Source organism: Trichechus manatus, unplaced genomic scaffold (genome assembly GCF_000243295.1).
Source record: "Trichechus manatus latirostris isolate Lorelei unplaced genomic scaffold, TriManLat1.0 scaffold00002, whole genome shotgun sequence".
Classification (NCBI taxonomy): Eukaryota; Metazoa; Chordata; class Mammalia; order Sirenia; family Trichechidae; genus Trichechus; species Trichechus manatus.
The window spans coordinates 39,520,980-39,540,806 of record NW_004443938.1 but is presented as its reverse complement, the minus strand read 5'-3'; the positions used below and the strand labels follow the sequence as shown (position 1 = coordinate 39,540,806).

The following is a 19,827-nucleotide window of genomic DNA, read 5'->3' as shown; positions in this document are numbered from 1 at the left end:
GGCTATGTATATTTTCACCCGCCCAAAAAAAATTCGAGGAGGGAGAGGGTTGACATGTCGTGGGATTGTTAACCAATGTCATGAAACAATACGTGTACTGACTGTTTAATGAGAAACTATTTGTTCTGTAAAACTTCACCTAAAGTGCAATAAAAAAAGAATAAGCCAAATAGTAAAAAAAAAAAAAAAAAAAAAAAAAAGAAAACCCTACGGAGCAATGCTACTCTGTCACATGGGGTCGCTATGAGTTAGAATCAATTTGAACCCACCAAACAACAACAGCCCCAGAGCCCAAGGATGCTGGGCAGACATGAGTCATGAGAGCTTCTGAGGAACCATTACTTCCAAGAGGAGCAAAATTTAACAGTTAAGTTAAATTACATTTGATTTACTTAAGGACAAACATACTCCTATAAGTCAAACAAATTACTGCATTTTTCTCCTTGATATTTTGGCAGAACAGTATAAAATGAGTCATTGTTCAAAAATCATGAAATCTCCTAAAACTAGAATGATGCAAATTATTTAGTTTTATATATCACTCCCACCTAAATTGAACAGAAAAATTGGTGTGTTGTTGAGGCACCGTCATTTAGCAAATACATAAATGAGTGTGCTATGATATAGGAAAAAATGATATCAATAAGCAAAGCAAAACAAAACAAAACGAAGCAACAAAAACAATCTATATGAATTTATTATTTACTATGAAGGTAATATATTTGACTTGCTATTTCAACTGGGGAGTATTTGGGTGTATTTCAGACCCTGTACCTTTAAATGAGATGCAGTACTTTTTGAGAGAAGTTAGAATGAGAAATTGAACTCATTTGGTGTTTGGTCAAATAGCCCCTTGGGAAGAAGATGATTCCAACTTTTCTCCTTTCTCACCACTGTAACTTGTTGTTCTGTAAATGGCTTTTATTGTGTTATTTTGTTCAATAACTCATCCTTCTGGAGAAGGCTGTTCATGAGAAAAAAATTGAACTAGGGAGCCTCGAGTCCACTCTGTTTAAAAATCTTATAAAACCAGTTCTTGCTCACACACTCTGAGTAAATTGCAGCTTTAGCACTTGGAAGCGGAAGCTAACTGTGCACTAATGGTGGGGAGGAGGAAGGAGCAGTTTGGAGCTCTCGGAAATTTTTTAATCATGTACTTGGGTTTCTTCTAATTAGAAACTGGTATCTATGAAGTCAGGATTCAAGGACTAGTGAATGAAAAATAAAATCCCACATATCTACACCAATTAAAAATTGCACTTTAAAACTGACTGATTCATCTTTTATATGCACATGGAAATTTGAGCTTCCTTGGGCTGCTCTAGAGTGGATTCATTATGTTGTGAATTCTTGTTTCCACCAGCTAGTGTAAGACCCCCTCCAAAAAGCCCAAACCGTTGACATGGAGTTGATTCCAAGTCATGGTGAATCCATGTGTGTCAGAGTAGAACTGTGCTCTGTAGGGTTTCCTATGGCTGGTTTTTTGGAAGTAGATCACCAGTCCTTTCTTCCAATACTCCAAGCGCATTAACCATTGTGCCATCCTGGGATTCTAGTGTAAGACCCAGACCACTGAAAAGTACCGCCTTGAAGGTGCACAAGGGATTTCTCTTGTGGGCTCAGGTTCAGTTGGTCAGCTACCACCAGGCATGTGCCTGGGATGATAGCTGCTTAGCTTTTGCCCTAGATCTGACAGGGAGAAGGGAGATATTAAAAATATTTAACAATCAGGACAAGGGCACTGACTAATCAGAATAAATATTAGCTGTAAAAACCAATTCAGGCATGCTGATATGCACCAGCTACTGTTAGCCCTACCAGGTAGGCCCCACTGCCTTGGCTGTTCCTTGGGATGGCTGCATCCATGTCTGCCAGGCACTGTCATGGCAGGCTCCTACCAACACACATCTCCTGCTTCTGAGGTGGCTGCAAGGTGCTGGCAAGTGGAGAACACCTCTCTGTCCCCTCTGGATGTGGTGCCCTTAAAGGGAAACAAGAGGACTGGTATGTGAGCTAAACACCACCTAGAGTTTGCAGTGAAACAGCTCCCGCCATGTTTCTTAGAGCCTCTTCTCTCCTGTGGAGACCCCAGAGGGGTCATTTGCCCAGACCTCCCAGTCATGAAAAGCCTCAAATTAAGATTTTTTATGTGATTTCCAAATGAGGTTACATATACAGTCACAGAGATATGCTGACTGGACTGAAAGAGGAGATGTTAACCTTTAAACCCAGTCTCATTACCAGACACAACCACTTATACTCGACTCACAGCGACCCTGTAGGACAGAGTAGAACTGCCCTATAGGGTTTCTAAGGCTGTAATCTTTACAGAAGCCTACTGCCACATCTTTCTCCCTTGGAGCGGCTGGTGTGTTCAAACCACCGACCTTTTGGTTAACAGCCAAGCTCTTTAACCACTGTGCCACCAGGGTGCCTATCAACAGCCTATAGGCCCTCAAAAATTAACATGTCTATACATTCTGTAATTTCCTTGGGAATATTATATTATACACAACAATTTTTTGTTATTAGTATCAGTCATTAATTTTTTAAATACAAATGTTTTAAAAAACAAAAATTTTTGGCATAGATTTTGACATTTCTTCACTTTTGAACGTATGGAAAGCCTGGAAAAATGGAAATGGCCCAGCATCTTACAAACTCTGACAGGTTCTGGAGCCAGGCATGGCTTTGCCCAAGGAGGCTGGCCTGTAGTTAGAATCATTCCTCTCACAACCAAAATTATTCAGTCAGCTTGTCAGCCAGACTTTCTCTTCCCTGGAGATGAGTTTGTTCCCAGAAGTTTTCTCAGTCTCTCCTACGTGTAGACTTTACTTAGGCTGTCTGAGCAAGACTGAGAAAGCCAAACCTGACTGAATTCCAGGGAGCCCGGTTTAGGTGAAACCTAGAGCCCAAGACTCAGTAGGGGCACAGTAAATATGCGACCGCCCTCAAAACCATGGCCTGGCTGACAGCGTAGTGATGAGACCCGTGGTTTGCTAAATGTGATCCTGTTCCATGGAGCCCACTCCGGGCTACAAAAAATGGGAGGGAGGGAGCCAGGCTAAAGCTCCCTCCTCTCTCCATCTCTCCTCTTTCAATTAGACCATCACCACAGTTACCTGTCTTACATACTAACCAACTATTCAGCTTCCGTTTGTGAAAGGGTTTTTTACATTGTTTGAGAACAATTATTTTAGGGTATTCATCTGATTAGCGCAAGTGTGTACTTCTTAAGTCCCAGGACTATAGCATCTTGGATGTAGAAGTGTGTTTGGAGAGAATGTAGGAGTCCCTTCACAGTTAAGTGCTTTTGACTGCTAACCAAAAGGTTGAAGGTTCAGCTACCCTGAGGCACCTTGGAAGAAAGGCCTGTCAATCTAGGCCCAAAAACTCAGCCATTGAAAACTGTATGGAGCACAATTCTACTCTGAAACACAGGGAGTTGCCATGAGTCAGAGATGACTTGAGGGCAACTAATTTGTTTTTGTTTTTTTTTCCAGAGGGGATGTAGCACAACCCTTTACTGGGTCAGTGAGTCCAGTTCTCAGTGTTCTGGGTTCCAGCGCATTTGTTTGGCAACTGAGTCTGCAGTGCTGAGAACCTGCACTCATACAATAAGTATTGTTCTTGGTTTTGGACTTGTGGGCAGAACAGAGAGGAAAAAGCAAGGCTGGGAAACCATCTGCCTAGATAATTGTTTGCATCAAGAAAAAAGAAAAGCCTGGGAGATCCAGGTCCTGAAGATGAAGGAGTGGGCACTGGGCCTCCTAGGCCAAAGGCCACCGAGGTCCATTCTAAACCAGTTGCCATGTGAACTTAGGCAGCCACCCATTTGGCCTCATGCTCCCCTTGTAAGGGGTGCTCCAGGAGTCTATGTTTTCTCACCTCACCTGTATCTGTGGTCAGCTCTAGGCACCAGCATTTCAAATTGAGCTCAGGCCTACCCAATAAGGCCAATTATAATGTGTCCTTGACAATTTTAAAATTCTACTAAAACTGTACCCACTCTGAGTCATAGATTCTTGGAAATGAGTTTAACTCTTTAGTTACTATTAGTTTAACAACATGTTGTTATTGTTGTTAGGTGCTGTTGAGTTAGTTCCCACTCATAGTGACCCCGCGTACAACAGAACGAAACACTGCCTGGTCCTGCGCCTTCCTCACAATCATTGTTAGCCACCGTGTCAATCCATCTTGTTGAGGGTCTTTTCCTCTCTTTCATTGACCCTCTTCTTTACCAAACATGATGTTCTTCTCCAGGGACTGGTCCCTCCTGATAGCATATCCAAAGTACATAAGACGAAATCTCACCATCCTTGCTTCTAAGGAGCATTCTGGCTGTACTTCTTCCAAGACAGATTTGTTCATTCTTCTGGCAGTCCATGATATATTCAATATTCTTCACCAACACCATAATTCAAAGACATCAATTCTTCTGTCTTCCTTATTCATTGTCCAGCTTTCACATGTGTATGAGGCAATTGAAAATACCGTGGCATGGGTCAGGCGCACCTTAGTCCTCAAAGTGACATTTTTGTTTTTTAACACTTTAAAGAGGTCTTTTGCAGCAGATATGCCCAATGCAATACATTTGATTTCTTGACTGCTGCTTTCATGGACTTTGATTGTGGATCCAAGTAGCTACTTTTTATGCCTCTGGACCTAGTAGGTAGTATATTATTCCAGTTCTAATGCATTTAGTGTCAAGGTGGCTCCCTTTTGAAATATGTGAAGCTCAGAGACCAGAGTTGGAGCCTCATTGTTGTGTAGGCTGAGCATTCTATTAGGTGATGCTTCCTAAAAATTAAGTTTTATAAACTTTTGTCTGTTTCTCCCTTTATTTCCTTTATTTCTGTGAGGTAAGTCTTGCAAGCATAATTATGGCTTTCCTGTGTGATACTTAAGAAGCCCTGCTGGGTTTATTTTGGTTTATCTGCATCATATTAGGAAAATCAGAGGTTCCCCATGTAACCTAATGGTAAGGCACCTGCAATAAATTCTCTATTTAGTTCTTATTGATATACTGTCATACCACAGATTGCTGGCACCAGAGTGCCACTCACCTTATTGGTAGTTTGTATTACCAGATTATATTTCTCAAAATCTGTATTACCAACCAAAAATTTAAACACATTCAATTAGTAAGCATGCATTCCAATACTGAAAATACATGCCATCAAAAAAATTAAGAGAAATAAATAAAAAATTGGTAATGCAAGTCTTTAAGTTCATTAGCTTCTAGTCATTAGAAGAAAGCATTCTCTTCAGTTTAAGAGGGGTTGGCCAAGGAAGACCTGCCAAAATTTTTCATTGTGCACAATAGCATAAAGGGAGATTCAATGGTAGAGCTTAGGATTTTTTTCTATTTCATTTTGTTTTATTTTTCAGTATCCTAAATGATTTAATTATCTTGTCCTGGGTTGCATAACTCATTCCTCTTTGTGCTTTAGTTTTTACATCTAGGATATTGCCTTAGGGTATTCATTTGCTTCTCCTCATATGTATGCGAAAAGCTGGACAATGAACAAGGAAGCCTGAAGAAGAATTAATGCCTTTGAATTATGGTGTTGGTAAAGAATATTGAATATACCATGGACTGCCAGAAGAATGAACGAATCTGTCTTGGAAGAAGTACAGCCAGAATGCTCCTTAGAAGTGAGGATGGCGAGACTTCATCTAATGTACTTTAGACATTTTATCAGGCGGGACCAGTCCCTTGTGAAGGACATCATGCTTGGTAAAGTAGAGAGTCAGCGAAAAAGAGGAAGACCTTCCACAAGATGGATTGACACGGTGGCTGTAACAATGGGTTCAAACATAACAACGATTGTGATGATGGCACAGGACCAGGCAGTGTTTCGTCCTGTTGTACACGGGGTCGCTATAAGTCAAAACTGACTCAACAGCGCCTAACAACGACAACAACATACTGTTAAACCAACGGTAACTAAAGAGTTAGCAACCTAACAACAATTCATTTGTTATTTTCAAATGCAGGAATATTATAATTATTAATCATATTTTAAATATTGTGAGTTTCAGAGATGTAAGAAACTACAGAAGTTTTATAAATATAAAGAAGTTGAAAGGAGTATTTGACAAATTTTTTTTTCCATTAAAACTCAACATCTTAGTAAAAGAGACTAAAATATAATCCTGCTATTAATGAGACGTTAAATAACTTGTCAAAACCATATAGCAAGTCTGTACTATGAATCCATTTTATACATATCTGTTGGAGCCCTGGTGGCACAGTGGTTAAGAGTTACGGCTGCTAACCAAAAGGTCAGCAGTTCAAATCCACCAGTTGCTCCTTGGAAACCCTATGGGGCAGTTCTACTCTGTCCTACAGGGTCGCTATGAGTTGAAATTGACTCAACGGCAATGGGTTTGTTTTTTTTTGGTTATATATCCATATACATCTTATATATATACAGGTATATTGGATATGTATATGTATATAAATTCCAACATACCGTATTTTTATGCAAATAATATGTGCTTTCTATATTTGTTTGCCAATCACTCCCCTCCGTGAGATATTTTCATAAGTGCACTATGCTAATTTTTTTACAGCAACATGTAAAAAAAAAAACGGCATAGTGGTGCTTATGAAAATACCTTGCAGGGGGATGGAGCGGTTGGCAAACAAAAGTAGAAGGCATACGTTATAAGTGTAATAATACAGTGTATATGTGTGTATACCTATGTATATATGTGTATATATATCCATTATATATCTGATATAGCCTACATATATCATATATATGCATATATATAATATCAAAAAAAAAAAACCCAAACCCCTTGCCGTCGGTCAAGTACGTTCCAATTCATAGCAACCCTATAGGACAGAGTAGAACTGCCCCATAGGGTTTCCAAGAAGCAGCACATATATATAAATATATATACACCCACACGCATATAATTTTCCTTGTACCAAAGAATGCTTAAGACATTTTTGTAAAATTTACTAAAGAAATAATAAAACTTTGTATTCATCTAAATATAAGCTCTATATAGCACAAATCAAACCTGTAGATATTTGAGATTTTAGGGAAACATTTAGACTTCCTCTTCTACATAATAAAAATACATTTAAAATTAAATCTGAGGATTAATTGTGATGTTTATCCATCTATGAGTTCTTTGTAACAGTATAAACAATTGCACTTTACACTGAGTTTTGTGCTTGCATTCAACTTTTGGAAACATAAATTATATGTTCTCTTTCTTTAGGATAATTGTGAACTTGTACAATATAAACTATTCAGAGCATATTGTGTTTTTAAAACCATATGAAAATTAAACAGTCAATTTTTAATTGTTACCACAAAGGCCACTCCTGGACAAAGTTTCTTTCCACCTTCTTTGTGACATTATAACTGACTCTATTTAGTTAACCCTTTAGTTGACATTACCACCTCAGCTTACTCTGCAGTTGACATCGCAGCTCAGTCTCTCAGGAATTTGGAGAAAAGAACTTGGCAACTCTTTCCCTTTATTCCAAAACGCATGTTCCCTTGCCTGCTAGTAGGGAACTTACGAGCCAGTGAGCAAGTAAGTACACTTGGGGAAAGGGGCGGCTCTGCTTAGAAGAGGGCTAGGCCGTATTAAAAGATGACCCCAGATATTCATTCTTAACTAGAAGTGGGAAAGCAAGAGAAGGCAGAAGAAGGAGCAGGACACAGAAAAACGACTGCCGACTTCTCAGTTCTTGAGTAGGAGCAGCTTCATTCCTCTGTGTTAGAGGATGTGGGTTCGTTTCCAACATCTGACAAACCCACAGTGCAAACATAAGTATATATATCTACTCCAAGGTGAGAGGCAAACGCCTTTAGTATTATTTAGTTATTCATGAAATCTCAGTATGTAGTTTGGGAAGGTATTATATAATTAGATGGAGAAGGGCTAGAAGTAGGAAGAACAGAATTATATGTATTTGATTTCATTTAATATTAAAATTAGCTTTTATTCCTTTGAGAACAAACGAAATGAATAGGAAGCGGTGGCAAAAATTGTGCAGCGTGTTTGTGGGAACTATAAATGTGGAATTGAAGAAAAGCGTTTGGTTTAGCAAAGATAACTGAAATGAATTAAAACTTTTCCAAATTTCACTTCTGCAAGGAAAAAGTATTAAAGAAACCTTAGTTCAAAAGGCCAGTTTTAAGGAAAGCAGAAACAAGTGAAGCAGAGATTTCAGGCTCTGAATATGCTCAGATCTGTCTCAAACAGATGCTAGGAGTTTAAAAAAGAAAGTTGTGATCATAGATTACTCTCTAAACGATTACATAACTAATAATTTTATGTAGCTAATGTAAATTCCTGATTTTAAAAAATGGTTATAATGTCTGCTTGTTACTGTGTGCCAATAAATGAAAAACTCTGTGTGTATGTGTGTGCGTGTTTGCACATGGGACAATCTTGCCAGCCAACCTTTCCAAAAAGAAAAAAGATTTATACACTGTATTATGTAAACACAATCGCGAGGACCCGTCATGCCAGTAGTGGGTGTGTAACTCAGTTTCTTAATACCTAAGGTCAAAACAAGGCTTTATCAGTCATCGCTACATTCAGCTCTTTTGTCACTCCCCTTCCCACCAGGTCCTGTCCCTCTACCTCCATGTCTCTAACACACACACACACACTCGCACGCGTGCAGACACACGCGCACACCCGCACGAACGCACACACAGACTTGAGTAGAGTGCAGCTTGCGCCTCTAGCCGCCCCCGCACCCCGCACTCTAACTGTACCTCTCGCCGCCCGGGTAGGATGCCCGTCGCTGCCGGCCCCGTTGCTGCCATCAGTCTCTGTGGCTCTGCCCTTCTGGTTTAGCAGATTGGGGCCCTCGGTGTTTTCAACAGGTACCATGGCCATGGTCCCCTCCGCACCAGTCCACTCCGACTTGCCTCACTGACAGGAGTAGTCACGTTCTCCATGGTAGCATGTTAAAGAAAAGTGGAAAAAAAAAAAAAAAAGTCGGGCCAAGGCAATGTGATTTGTGACCAACTTTGTTTCTATTTCCGAAGGCTTTGCCCTTTTCGGTGACACACGCTGTTGCTATTCCAAGCAGCCTATCACAGGCAGTGGGAGGGCCATGTCTCGGGAAGGGTTGTTTTTGCGTTTAGATGCAGAGTTGGAAGCGAGGGGTTAAAAGACTTGGGAACGAGAACTCAGACAGAGCATTTGGCCAGTAGCTAGGGGCAGCTCTTGTATGCCTGCACCTTTGAAAAGAGGCAGAGAAAAGAACCAGGCAGATTTCAATGCAAGCGGAGAGTGAGGGCTTGAATACTCACCGATGGTATCAGTTAATCTTGCAGAAAGAAGAACAATTTAAAAAAGATGTGCCAGAAGGAAAGGTGTGTCAATTTTTCAGCGAAACAGTTATTCCAAGAGTTGTGACATTTACCAGCTTAAACAAAGCATAAAACATCTTTGTTTCAACCTGATTTGGCTCTAGGTAAATGCCTTATATACCCTCTCTCTTCAAGGCCTTTCAGAAAAGTCGAGGCCTGAGACCAAGAATACATAAACTCAGAATGCGTAGATTCTTTGGACTTTTTATATCCTGGGATGATGGCAAAGTAATCTCATTTATTTATGCATAATTGTCTTCAAGAGAGGAACCAACCCTGAATCTTCTGTCAGATTATATGTTTGCCTAGGTAAGAGGCCAGGTTAAATGACCCACTGTGTGGTATGGGGAACCCTGGTGGCGCAGTGGTTAAGAGCTTGGCTGCTAACCAAAAGGCCGGCAGTCTGAATCTACTAGCTGCTCCTTGGAAACCCTACAGGGCAGTTCTAATCTGTCCTACAGGGTCGCTATGAGTAGGACTCAAAGGCAAGGGGGTTTTGTGTGGTGTGGTGGCCACATAGTCAGAAACAAAATCAAGGCATGTCATCAGGAGGATTTTTTTTTTTCTAATTTGTGAATACATTTCTGTAAAAGATCTTATGCAGTTATGACATTTTCCTCTCAGCTACATATTTAGTAAATCATATTTATTGAAAAACCTTATAGAGCAAATATACTTATCTTAGAAAATCATTAGGAGTAAAAACTAAAATTATGGAGCACTTATAATGTGCTCCATAAATTATGAAGAGGAGCCCTGGTGGTGCAGTGGCTAAAGTTATCGACTGCTAACTGAAAGATGAGCAGTTCGAAACCACCAGCAGCTCTGCCGGAGAAGGATGTGGCAGTCTGCTTCTGTAGAGATTTACAGCCTTGGAGACCCTATGGGGTCTCTATGAGTCAGAATCCACTTAATGGTAGTGGGTTTGGTTTTTGGGTTTTATTATGTGCCAGGAACTGTGCTAAGGATATTAACTCAAATGGTTCCTTTGAGGCTGAGTAGCTTGCCTAAGTAACTTGAAGGAGCCCTGGTGGGCCAGTGGTTAAGCACTCGGCTGCTAACCAAAAGGTTGGCGGTTGGAATCCACCAGCTGCTCTGTGGGAAAAAGATGTGGCAGTCTGCTTTCACAAAGATTAAAAAACAAAAACAAAAACCAAACCCATTGTTGTCAAGTCACAGCCCTGAAAACCCTATGGGGCAATCCTACTCTGCCTTATAGGGTCGCTATGAGTCAGGGTTGACTTGACAACAACGAGTTTGTTTTTTGTTTTTTTTGGGTTTTCCTTGCTTAAACTCACACAGGTCAGTGGTGGAGCTAGGGTCATGAAGCCAGGCCATCTAATGTCATAACTCTTCTGTATCCTAACCTCCCAGCCTTGTCTTTCTCTGATTTTCTTGGCTTCTTCCCCTTTCAGCCTTTCTTGACCCTGAGAATATGCCATGTAATATGGCTTGTCGCCTTGGTTGTAAGTTTGTGCTTTTACAGGCCACAGCTGAACAACACAGTACTTACTTTCGACATTTTCGCTGGACTATAACAAAGCATCATGATTGGAGGAAGACTCATTAACAACCTGCGTTATGCAGATGACATGACCTTGTTTACTCAAAGTGAAGAGGACTTAAAGCACTTACTGATGAAGATCAAAGCCTTCAATAGGGATTGCACCTCAACATAAAGACAACAAAAATCCTCACAACTGGATCAATAAGCAGCATCATGATAAATGGAGAAAAGACTGAGGTTGGCAAGGATTTCATTTTACTTGGATCCACAATCAACACCCATGGGAGCAGCAGTCAAGAAATCAAAAGATGCATTGCATTGAGCAAATCTGCTGCAAAAGACCTCTTTAAAGTGTTCCAAAGCAAAGATATCATTTGAAGACTAAGGTTCACCTGACCTGAGTCATTGTGTTTTCAATCACCTCATATGCATGCAAAAGCTGGGCAATGAATAAGGAAGACCGAAGAAGAATTGAGGCCTTTGAATTATGGTGTTGGCGAAGAATATTCCAAGTGCCATGGACTGCCGAAAGAATGAACAAATCTGTCTTGGAAGAAGTACAGTCAGAATGCTCCTTAGAAGCGAAGATGGCGAGACTTCGTCTCACATACTTTAGACATGTTATCAAGAGGGACTAGTCCCTGGAGAAGGACATCATGCTTGGTAAAGTAGAGGGTCAGAGAAAAAGAGGAAGATCCTTAACAAGATGGATTGACACAGCGGCTGCAACAATGGGCTCTAGCATAATAAGGATCACAAGGATGGCACAGGACCGAGCAGTGTTTTGTTCAATCGCACATAAAGTCACTATGAGTTGGAACTGACTCCAGGGCACCTAACAACAACACAAAAAAGCTCTAAATTAACATCATTTGTACGTTTCCTTCACTGATCACTAGATCTTTCTATATTTTTCTAACCTGATCAAGAGGCAAATGGAAACAAATCTATAATAATTCAACTAACGTTTATTAAGCACCTGTTTTAGGTCTGCTGATAGTGCTGGAAAATGGGTGTCCTCCAAGCATAGCTCAGCCCCCTCCTTATTAAGAGAGTGAGAAATTTAGAATGGAGCAGATCAACTTGTCCCCACTAAAGAAGGTATAGTGCAATGATAGTTTAGGCAAATGCTTTTATGTGATCCCACAATGTGTTACAATTGTAAGAGCAGTTGTTTTATCTGTGAGACACACAAATTTCTCATCAGTGATCCATATTCTTTTGGCTTCTATCTTCTTTCTGCTCAGAACCAATGACCTTAGTGGAGGGAAACGTTCTTGGAATGGATCACTTGTATAATCGCTTTTTGTTTAGTGATCTCAGACCTGTATCTCCAGCAGCTTCTTGGCACTGTAGAGGTGTCAGGGGGAATTTGCTGTATCATTTGACTAGGCAGAAGATAAATCTGACTTCAGAATACTTTACGCTGTTAAGAGCAATTCAACAATTCTCATTCTACTTTCTGTAGCCTAACCATACAACAGCTCCAAAGGCATAAACCAGTAAGATGTCAAAAGGAATAAGCAAACATTGCAGCTGATCACATCACCTTCTGGTGCAGTTAATTCTGTTACTTGTTCCATTGTTGACTTGACAAGGGCCACCGGCCATCTCAATCTCTGACTGTGCTCACTTCACTCTCTTTACTCTTCTAAAAATTTAGGGAGAAAATTCTTTTCACCCAGGCAAAAGGGAATGTTTTCCCTGCCTAAGTTCCCTTAAAGAGCCTCGCTGGTGCAACAAATAAGTGCTCAGCTGCTAACCGAAACAGTGACAGTTCTAACCCACCAGCCACTCTGCAGGAGAAAAGACCTAGCCATCTGCTCTTGTAAAGACTGCAGCCTAGAAAACCCTTTGGGGCAGTTCTACTCTGTCACATGGGGTTGCTATGAGTCAGAATCAATTCGATGGCACCTAACAACAAGTTCGCTTAAGAGTCCTGTATTTTTTCTTCACAGTGTTTTGCACACTTATAATTTATTTATTATAGTTACATGTAGAGATTTGATCAAATCTGCCTTCTCTGCTAGATTGTAAGCTTCATGAGAGTGAGGGCCATGTCTGTTTGGTTCTTTATGGTCTCCCCAGTGCCTGGCGTAAATACTCAGTAAATATTTATTGACTAGCAGACTGATACCTGCAAATCGAATCATCTTTGGCATTACTACAATATAAACGTCCAAGAAAGCAGGCACGTGTGTCTAGCATATACCCTTGATCATATCGGTGTCGCCAGCTCCTACCACAATACCAGGCACCTTGTAGGCTTTCAATAAATATTTGTTAAATCAGTGAGTGCTAACAAATGGAGCTCTTAGTGAGCTGAATAACAATTAATTTCTTAACATCAAAGCCCATGTGGTGATTGCTTATAACACTTTGTCCTTCCTCTTTCCTTTCTGCCAAGCCCCTTAGAACAAGTATCATCCCAGGCTGCCCCTCCCTATGGAATTTGAGTCCCTCCCATCATTAAAAACTTTTCTTCCACTCAGTGAATGCATAATCAGCAGACAGCAGGCAGAAAGTTCATTACCCATACCCCCTTAAATTTTGCTACATACCATTTTAGACCACCTGCTCATAGGGAATGCTACCAAATGCAAAAATACATGGCATAGCTTATAACTGACAGGGCAGGAAACAGGGGATGAGAGGAAAGGCGGGTAAACATCTGTTATAAAAACAAACAAGCAAATCAAACCAGTTGCTGGGGAGTCTATTCCAATTCACGGAGGCTCCATGTGTGTCAGAGTAGAACTGCACTTCATAGGGCTTTAGGGGCTGTGACCTTTCAGAAGCAGATTGCCAGTCCTTTTTTCTGAGGTGCCTCTGGGTGGGTTCAAACGACCAACCTTTCAGTTAGTAGCCCAGGGCTTAACAGTTTGTGCCACCCAGGGATTCCAAACATCTACTATATACCCCAATGATTTTTTTTTTTAAATCTGAACTTTGTAAACACTATTATCTCCATTTTACAGACATTTAAACGGAGAAGCTTACGAAACATACTAAAAAAATTTTTTTTCTAATGTTTTATTATGAAAACTTTCAATATAATACCGGAAAACCTAGATTCTGCAATCAACATTTTACTATACTTGTTCTCTGACCTATGCATACACTAATCCTTCTGTTTATAAATAAATTTAAATACTTAATACATGCATAGCATTAACTAGAGTTCAGTATTTGTTTAGGTTCTTTTTTTTCTTTGAGGTAAAATTTACATAGAATGAAGTGCACAAATCCTATGTGTAGCATCCGGATAAATTCAGAAAAATACATACTCAAGTACAATCCAAATCATTATCAAGTTATAGCACACGACCATCACTCCAGAAAACTCCCTCATGTCTCTGCTGAGGAAACTCTCGCTCCAGTTCCCGGAGGAAACAATATTCTGGGTTTTAGACCATCTTTGCTTGTTCTAGATCTTCATATAACGGAATCATAGACTATGTACTCTTACGCAAGACTTCTTTTGTCTGGCATGTTTTTGAGATTCATCCATGTTTCTGTGTGCCTTAGTTCATTCTGTTTATTGTTGAATAGCATTCTGTGGGTGAATATACCACAGTTTATTTATACATTTTCCTACTGACAGACACCTGGGCTGTTTCCAATTTTTGGCAATTTTAAATAAAGCTGTTATGAGTGTTCTTGTACAACTCTTTTTGCAGAGCATAACAGTTTCAAAGCACAGCTGGTCCAAGTCCATTTGATTCCAAAATCCACATTCTTTCTACTACACCCTGCTGCTTCTCTGCGGTGGGTCCCACCGGACATTTATGTGGAATGTACCTCAGGAGATTTTGTGCTAACATGGTTCATTACACTGCAAATGCAAATGGAAGAAATATGTTGTTTAGATAAACAAAACAGTTCAGATACATATTCACCTCTTTATAGCCATATTCCAATAAAATGCTCATCCTGGTTTAATTGTTTGGAAGGATATTTATTGTTTCCCCTCTTATATTAGCTAATTAACTCCTCTCTCTAAAAGTTTTCAATGTAACATTTTTCCTTCTGTGTAGAATATTACCAATCATAACATATTGATTAAAGTTTCTTAAATGGCAAAAATTCGTTAAATTCATTATGATATGTTTACTTGATATACTATTACATAACAAATTATTGAAAGAAAGATAATGTAGCAATGCAGTAAAATGTTATTTCTATTATCTTTAGCGGAAAGATCAGGGCAGAAAATCACATACTCGTTAACATTACAGTAATTTTGAAAAATATATGTGCATATTGGTAGAGGCTAAATGAGAACTTGGAAAAATGGAAAATAACTGATGTGTTGAAGTGGTAAATCATGTGTGAAACTTATTTTCTTTAAAAAAGTTCTTAATGTTGTTAAAATATTGTGTATATAATACAAATCTGAAGAAAAGTTCTTCAAATTTACAGCTGCCATATACTGTTGTCCAAATTGCACACTGCACAACTCTAGTATGCCAGTCCCATTCATAGACATCATAGGTTTGTTTATTTATAAAGCTAATATTCCAGAATATGACAGTAAAAAAGTCTTGAAGAAGAAGCAGCTTTTTCTAATTTGCACAGATCTGCATTTGTGGGGGCTGTTCAAATTCTTATCTGCCTTTAAATCCCACCAACATCTCCTCTATTAGATTTGGCCTTTATCTACTTTTCTACTGCTTAGCTACGTAAAAGAAGTACCCTTATCCCTTCAATTAACTATTTTTCTACATAAATCATCTCCAACTTTTAAATCTTCCTCAGTACTACTACCATGCTCTTTGGATGGAGGGCATCCGTCAAAAGTTATTCAATGATTAAGCCTTTCCTTTAGGTTTCCCTTCCTTTTATACCAAGATGCCCGAAAAAGTTGCTTAATCACATGGGGCAACAGGCAGCATTTATTGGCTTGGATGCTCTGGTCCACCTTCATTACATTTCTCTTCTTGATTGCTAGTTGGTAAAGAGGGCACTGCACAGAAAATTGGTTATTTTCCAAACTTAAATAATCTAGATCGTTTGAGAAAATTTAGGAGCAGAAAATCACTGACATCAAGCTTCTGAAGATACACTCAAAATTTCAGCACCGGTGGACATCTTGGAGCTTGTAGTGGACTTTTGTCTTTCTTTTGGGTTGTCCATCATCTGAAGACCCTTCCTCTGTTTGGGGAATCCCTTACTGTATGAAGGATCCTCGATCCCATGTAGAAGCTGGAAACGTCTCATATTCCCTTTCCTGATTTTCTTTACACTTATGGCCAGGCTCTGCCAAGCAGATCCCACACTCTGGACATTGCATCAGAAGCTAGGGGCATCGAGTGGCAGGATTTGCAGACCCCACTCATTGATGGTGGTGGCAGTGATTCTGGCCACCATGCCCAGTGTTCAGGATTACTAGACATAAACTGTAGAATTACTCTATATACTCTGCCCAGAAGTGGCTAGACCAGCTTGGAGCAAAATTTTGGGAAGTATTCCTGGCTGTAGGGTCTCCAAGGAGAAGTTGGTTCTTGTTACTTCCAACCTGAACCCATGAATGACACTGAACTGATCTAGTCAAGTCCTTTTTCATGTGTGCAAAGGCAGGTTAACCTTGAAGTGAGCAAAGTTCAAGCTTCAGGGCCCGTCACTCTCACAGGCCCTTCCAAGGCCACCTGAAACAGGCTCAATAATACGTTCAAATGGTCATATATTTTTATAAAATTTGCAAAAGTAAAATATTTTAACCGTGTTCAGTTAAGACCACTAACTCTTTGCACTCTGACACTGACATCTCCTTTGCACTTCTCTTAGGTCAAGTGACATAGGAACAGTCCTGGAATATTTAAGATCTGGCTTAGAGGCAGGGAAGTTGGAAAAATATTTGGTTTGGTTTCATTTATAGGGCGCATAGGCACTTTGGGGTGCAGTTAAACTCTTGCTAGCAGTCCTGGTATAGGAAGGACTTCCAGAAATTCTCTTGCTACCCACTTTGTCAACTCACGTGGCACATTTTCCACATCATCTCTCATATGGTGAAGTGATGAAAAGGTACAAGGCCAGAGATTGTCACTCAGTGTGAGCCTGTCCTTTAGCTCCCAGTGCCCCGAGGATGTGGGCTATGGAAGAGGCAAAGCTAGAGGACAGACTATCAAGTAGATTCTGACTCATGGTGACCTCAAGTGTGTCAGAGTAAACTGTGCTCTATAGGATTTTCAAAGGCTGATTTTTCGGAAGTAGATAGCCAGGCCTTTCTTCCAAGTTGCCTCTAGGTAGACTCAAACTACCAACCTTTCCGTTAGCAAAACCAAAAAACCAAACCCATTACCATCAAGTTGATTCTGACTCATAGCAACTCGATAGGACAGAGTAGAATTGCTCCATATAGTTTCCAAGGCTGTAATCTTTACAGGAGCAGACTGCCACATCTTTCTTCCACAGAGTGGCTGGTGGGTTCGAACCTCTGACCTTTTGGTTACCAGCGAAGTACTTAACCACTGTGCTACCAGCACTCCTTGTTCAGTTAGCAGCTGAGCACATTAACTGTTTGCACCACTTAGGAACTAATAGGACGGACTAGGGTCTCTCTATTCTCTTCAGTGGAAAATAATAACACCAAAAACATTACGTTATGAAGAAGAGATCAAAACGTATGCAACCAAAAATGGAGGAAAAAAGTATGAAAGAGAAATGTCAAACAATTAATGGATTTTGTAATGTTTGTAATATTTGCCAGATTTTTTGTTTTTTAATTTTGTTGTGTTTTAGGTGAAAGTTTACAGCACAAATTATTTCTTATTCAAAAATTTATACACGAATTGTTTTGTGACATTGGTTACAATCCCTGCAAGGTGTCAGCATTCTCCCCTTTTCCACCCCGGGTTCCCCATGTCCATTCGTCCAGTTTTCCTGTCCCTTCCTGTCTTCTTGTCATTGCTTTTGGGCAGATATTGCCCATTTTGTCTCTTCTCCTTGATTGAATTGAGGAACATGGTTGTTCTTCCAGGGTGTTATTATTTGTTTTATAGTCCTGTCTAATCTCTGGCTGCAAGGTAGACTTTAGGAGTGGCTTCAGTTCTGAGTTAGCATGGTGTCTGGGGGCCATAGTCTCTGGGGTTCCTCCAGTCTCCGTCAGATCAGTAAGTCTGTTTTTGTGTCTGTGTGTGTGTGTCATGGTTTGAATTATGTCCCCCCAAAAATGCGTGTATCAATTTGGCTGGGCCATGATCCCCAGAATTGTGTGATTGTCTTCTATTTTGTGATCGTAATTTTACATTAAAGAGGATTCGGGTGGGATTGTAAAACCACCCTTACCCAGATCACATCCCTGATCCAACGTAAAGGGAGTTTCCCTGGGGTGTGGCCTGCACCACCTTTTATCTCGTGTAAGAGATAAAAGGAAAGGGAAGCAAGCAGAGAATTGGGGACCTCATACCACCAAGAAAGAAGTACTGGAAGCAGAGCACGTCCTTTGGACCTAAGGTTCCTGTGCAGAGAAGCTCCTTGTCCGGGGGAAGACTGATGATGACGAGGACCTTCCTCCAGAGCCAACAGGGAAAAAGCCCTCCCCTGAAGCTGACATCCTGAATTTGGACTTCTAGCCTACTAGACTGTGAGAAAATAAATTTCTTTTTGTGAAAGCCATCCACTTGTGGTATTCCTGTTATAGCAGCACAAGATGACTAAGACAGTGTGGGAATTTGAGATTTTTCTACATTTTTCTCCCATTCTGTCCAGGAGATCCCTGTCAGAGCAGTTGTTGGTGGTGGCCGGGAACCATTTAGTTCTTCTGGGCTCAGGCTAGTGGAGGCTGTGGTTCGTGTGGTCCATTGGTCTTTTGGACTAATATTTTCCTCGTATCTTTAGTTTTTTTCATTCTCCTTTGCTCCAGACAGGATGGGGCCAATAGATATATCTTAGATGGCCACTCACAAGCTTTAAAACCCTAGATTCTATTCACCAAAATAGGATGTAGAACATTTTCTTTATGAACTGTGTTATGCCCTTTGACTTAGATGTCCCCTGAGACTATGGTCTCCAACCTTCATCCCCAGTAACTCAGTCCCTCAAGGTGTTTGGATGTGTCTAGGAAGCTTCTATGACTTTGCCTTGGTCAAGTCGAGCTGACTTCCCCTATATTGTGTGTTGTCTTTCCTTTCACCAAAGTTAACACTTATCTACTATCTAGTTAGTGATTTCACCTCCCCATCCCTCCCCTTCCTCTTAACCATCAAAGATTATTTCTTTCTGTGTGTAAACCTTTTCTTGAGTTTTTACAATAGTGGTCTCATACAATATTTGTCCTTTTGTGACTGACTTATTTCACTCAGCACAATGCCCTCCAGATTCACCCGTGTTGTGAGATGCTTCGCAGATTCATCATAGTTCTTTATTGTTGCATAGTATTCCACTGCGTGTATGTACCATAATTTGTTTATCCATTCATCAGTTGATTGGCACTTAGATTGTTTCCTTCTTTTTGCCATTGTGAATGAAGCTGCAATGAACATGGGTGTGCATATGTCTATTCATGTTATGGCTCTTATTTCTCTAGGATATATTCCTAGGAGTGGGATTCCTGGATTATATGGTATTTCTATTTCTAGCTTTTTAAGGAGGTGCCATATCATTTTCCATTTTACCATTTTACATTCTCATCAGCAGTGCATAAGAGCTCCAATCTCCCCACAACCTCTCCAACATTTGTTATTTTCTGTTATTTTGCCAGTAAGTTAAGGTGAGAAGTTTTGATTTGGATTTCTGTAATGGCTAATGATCAGGAGCACAGAATTTTCTAATGTGTCTGTTAGCTGCCTTGTGGGGATGTATGCCATTTAAACATGGCTGCACTATTGACAACTGCAGCCCCCACAGGCCTCTATGCTGCACAGCATGTTGAGACTTGTCCGGATGTGTTCTCCCAAACCCTATTGTCCCTTTACTGATTGACTTGTTTACCTGAATTCCTTCTCCCTTGCCCGCATT

At 40.2% G+C, this 19,827-nt stretch overlaps 1 protein-coding gene across 1 annotated transcript in view; it reads right to left on the bottom strand.

The window, feature by feature from the left end:
- SLC2A12 (solute carrier family 2 member 12) overlaps positions 1 to 8,877 on the bottom strand; it is a 62,776-nt gene extending 53,899 nt beyond the window's left edge. Inside the window, exon 1 of the mRNA XM_004368975.3 lies at positions 8,760 to 8,877. Within this exon, the coding sequence (XP_004369032.2) occupies positions 8,760 to 8,877 (118 nt within the window). The remainder of the gene's footprint in view (positions 1 to 8,759) is intronic.
- Positions 8,878 to 19,827: the final 10,950 nt, after the last annotated feature.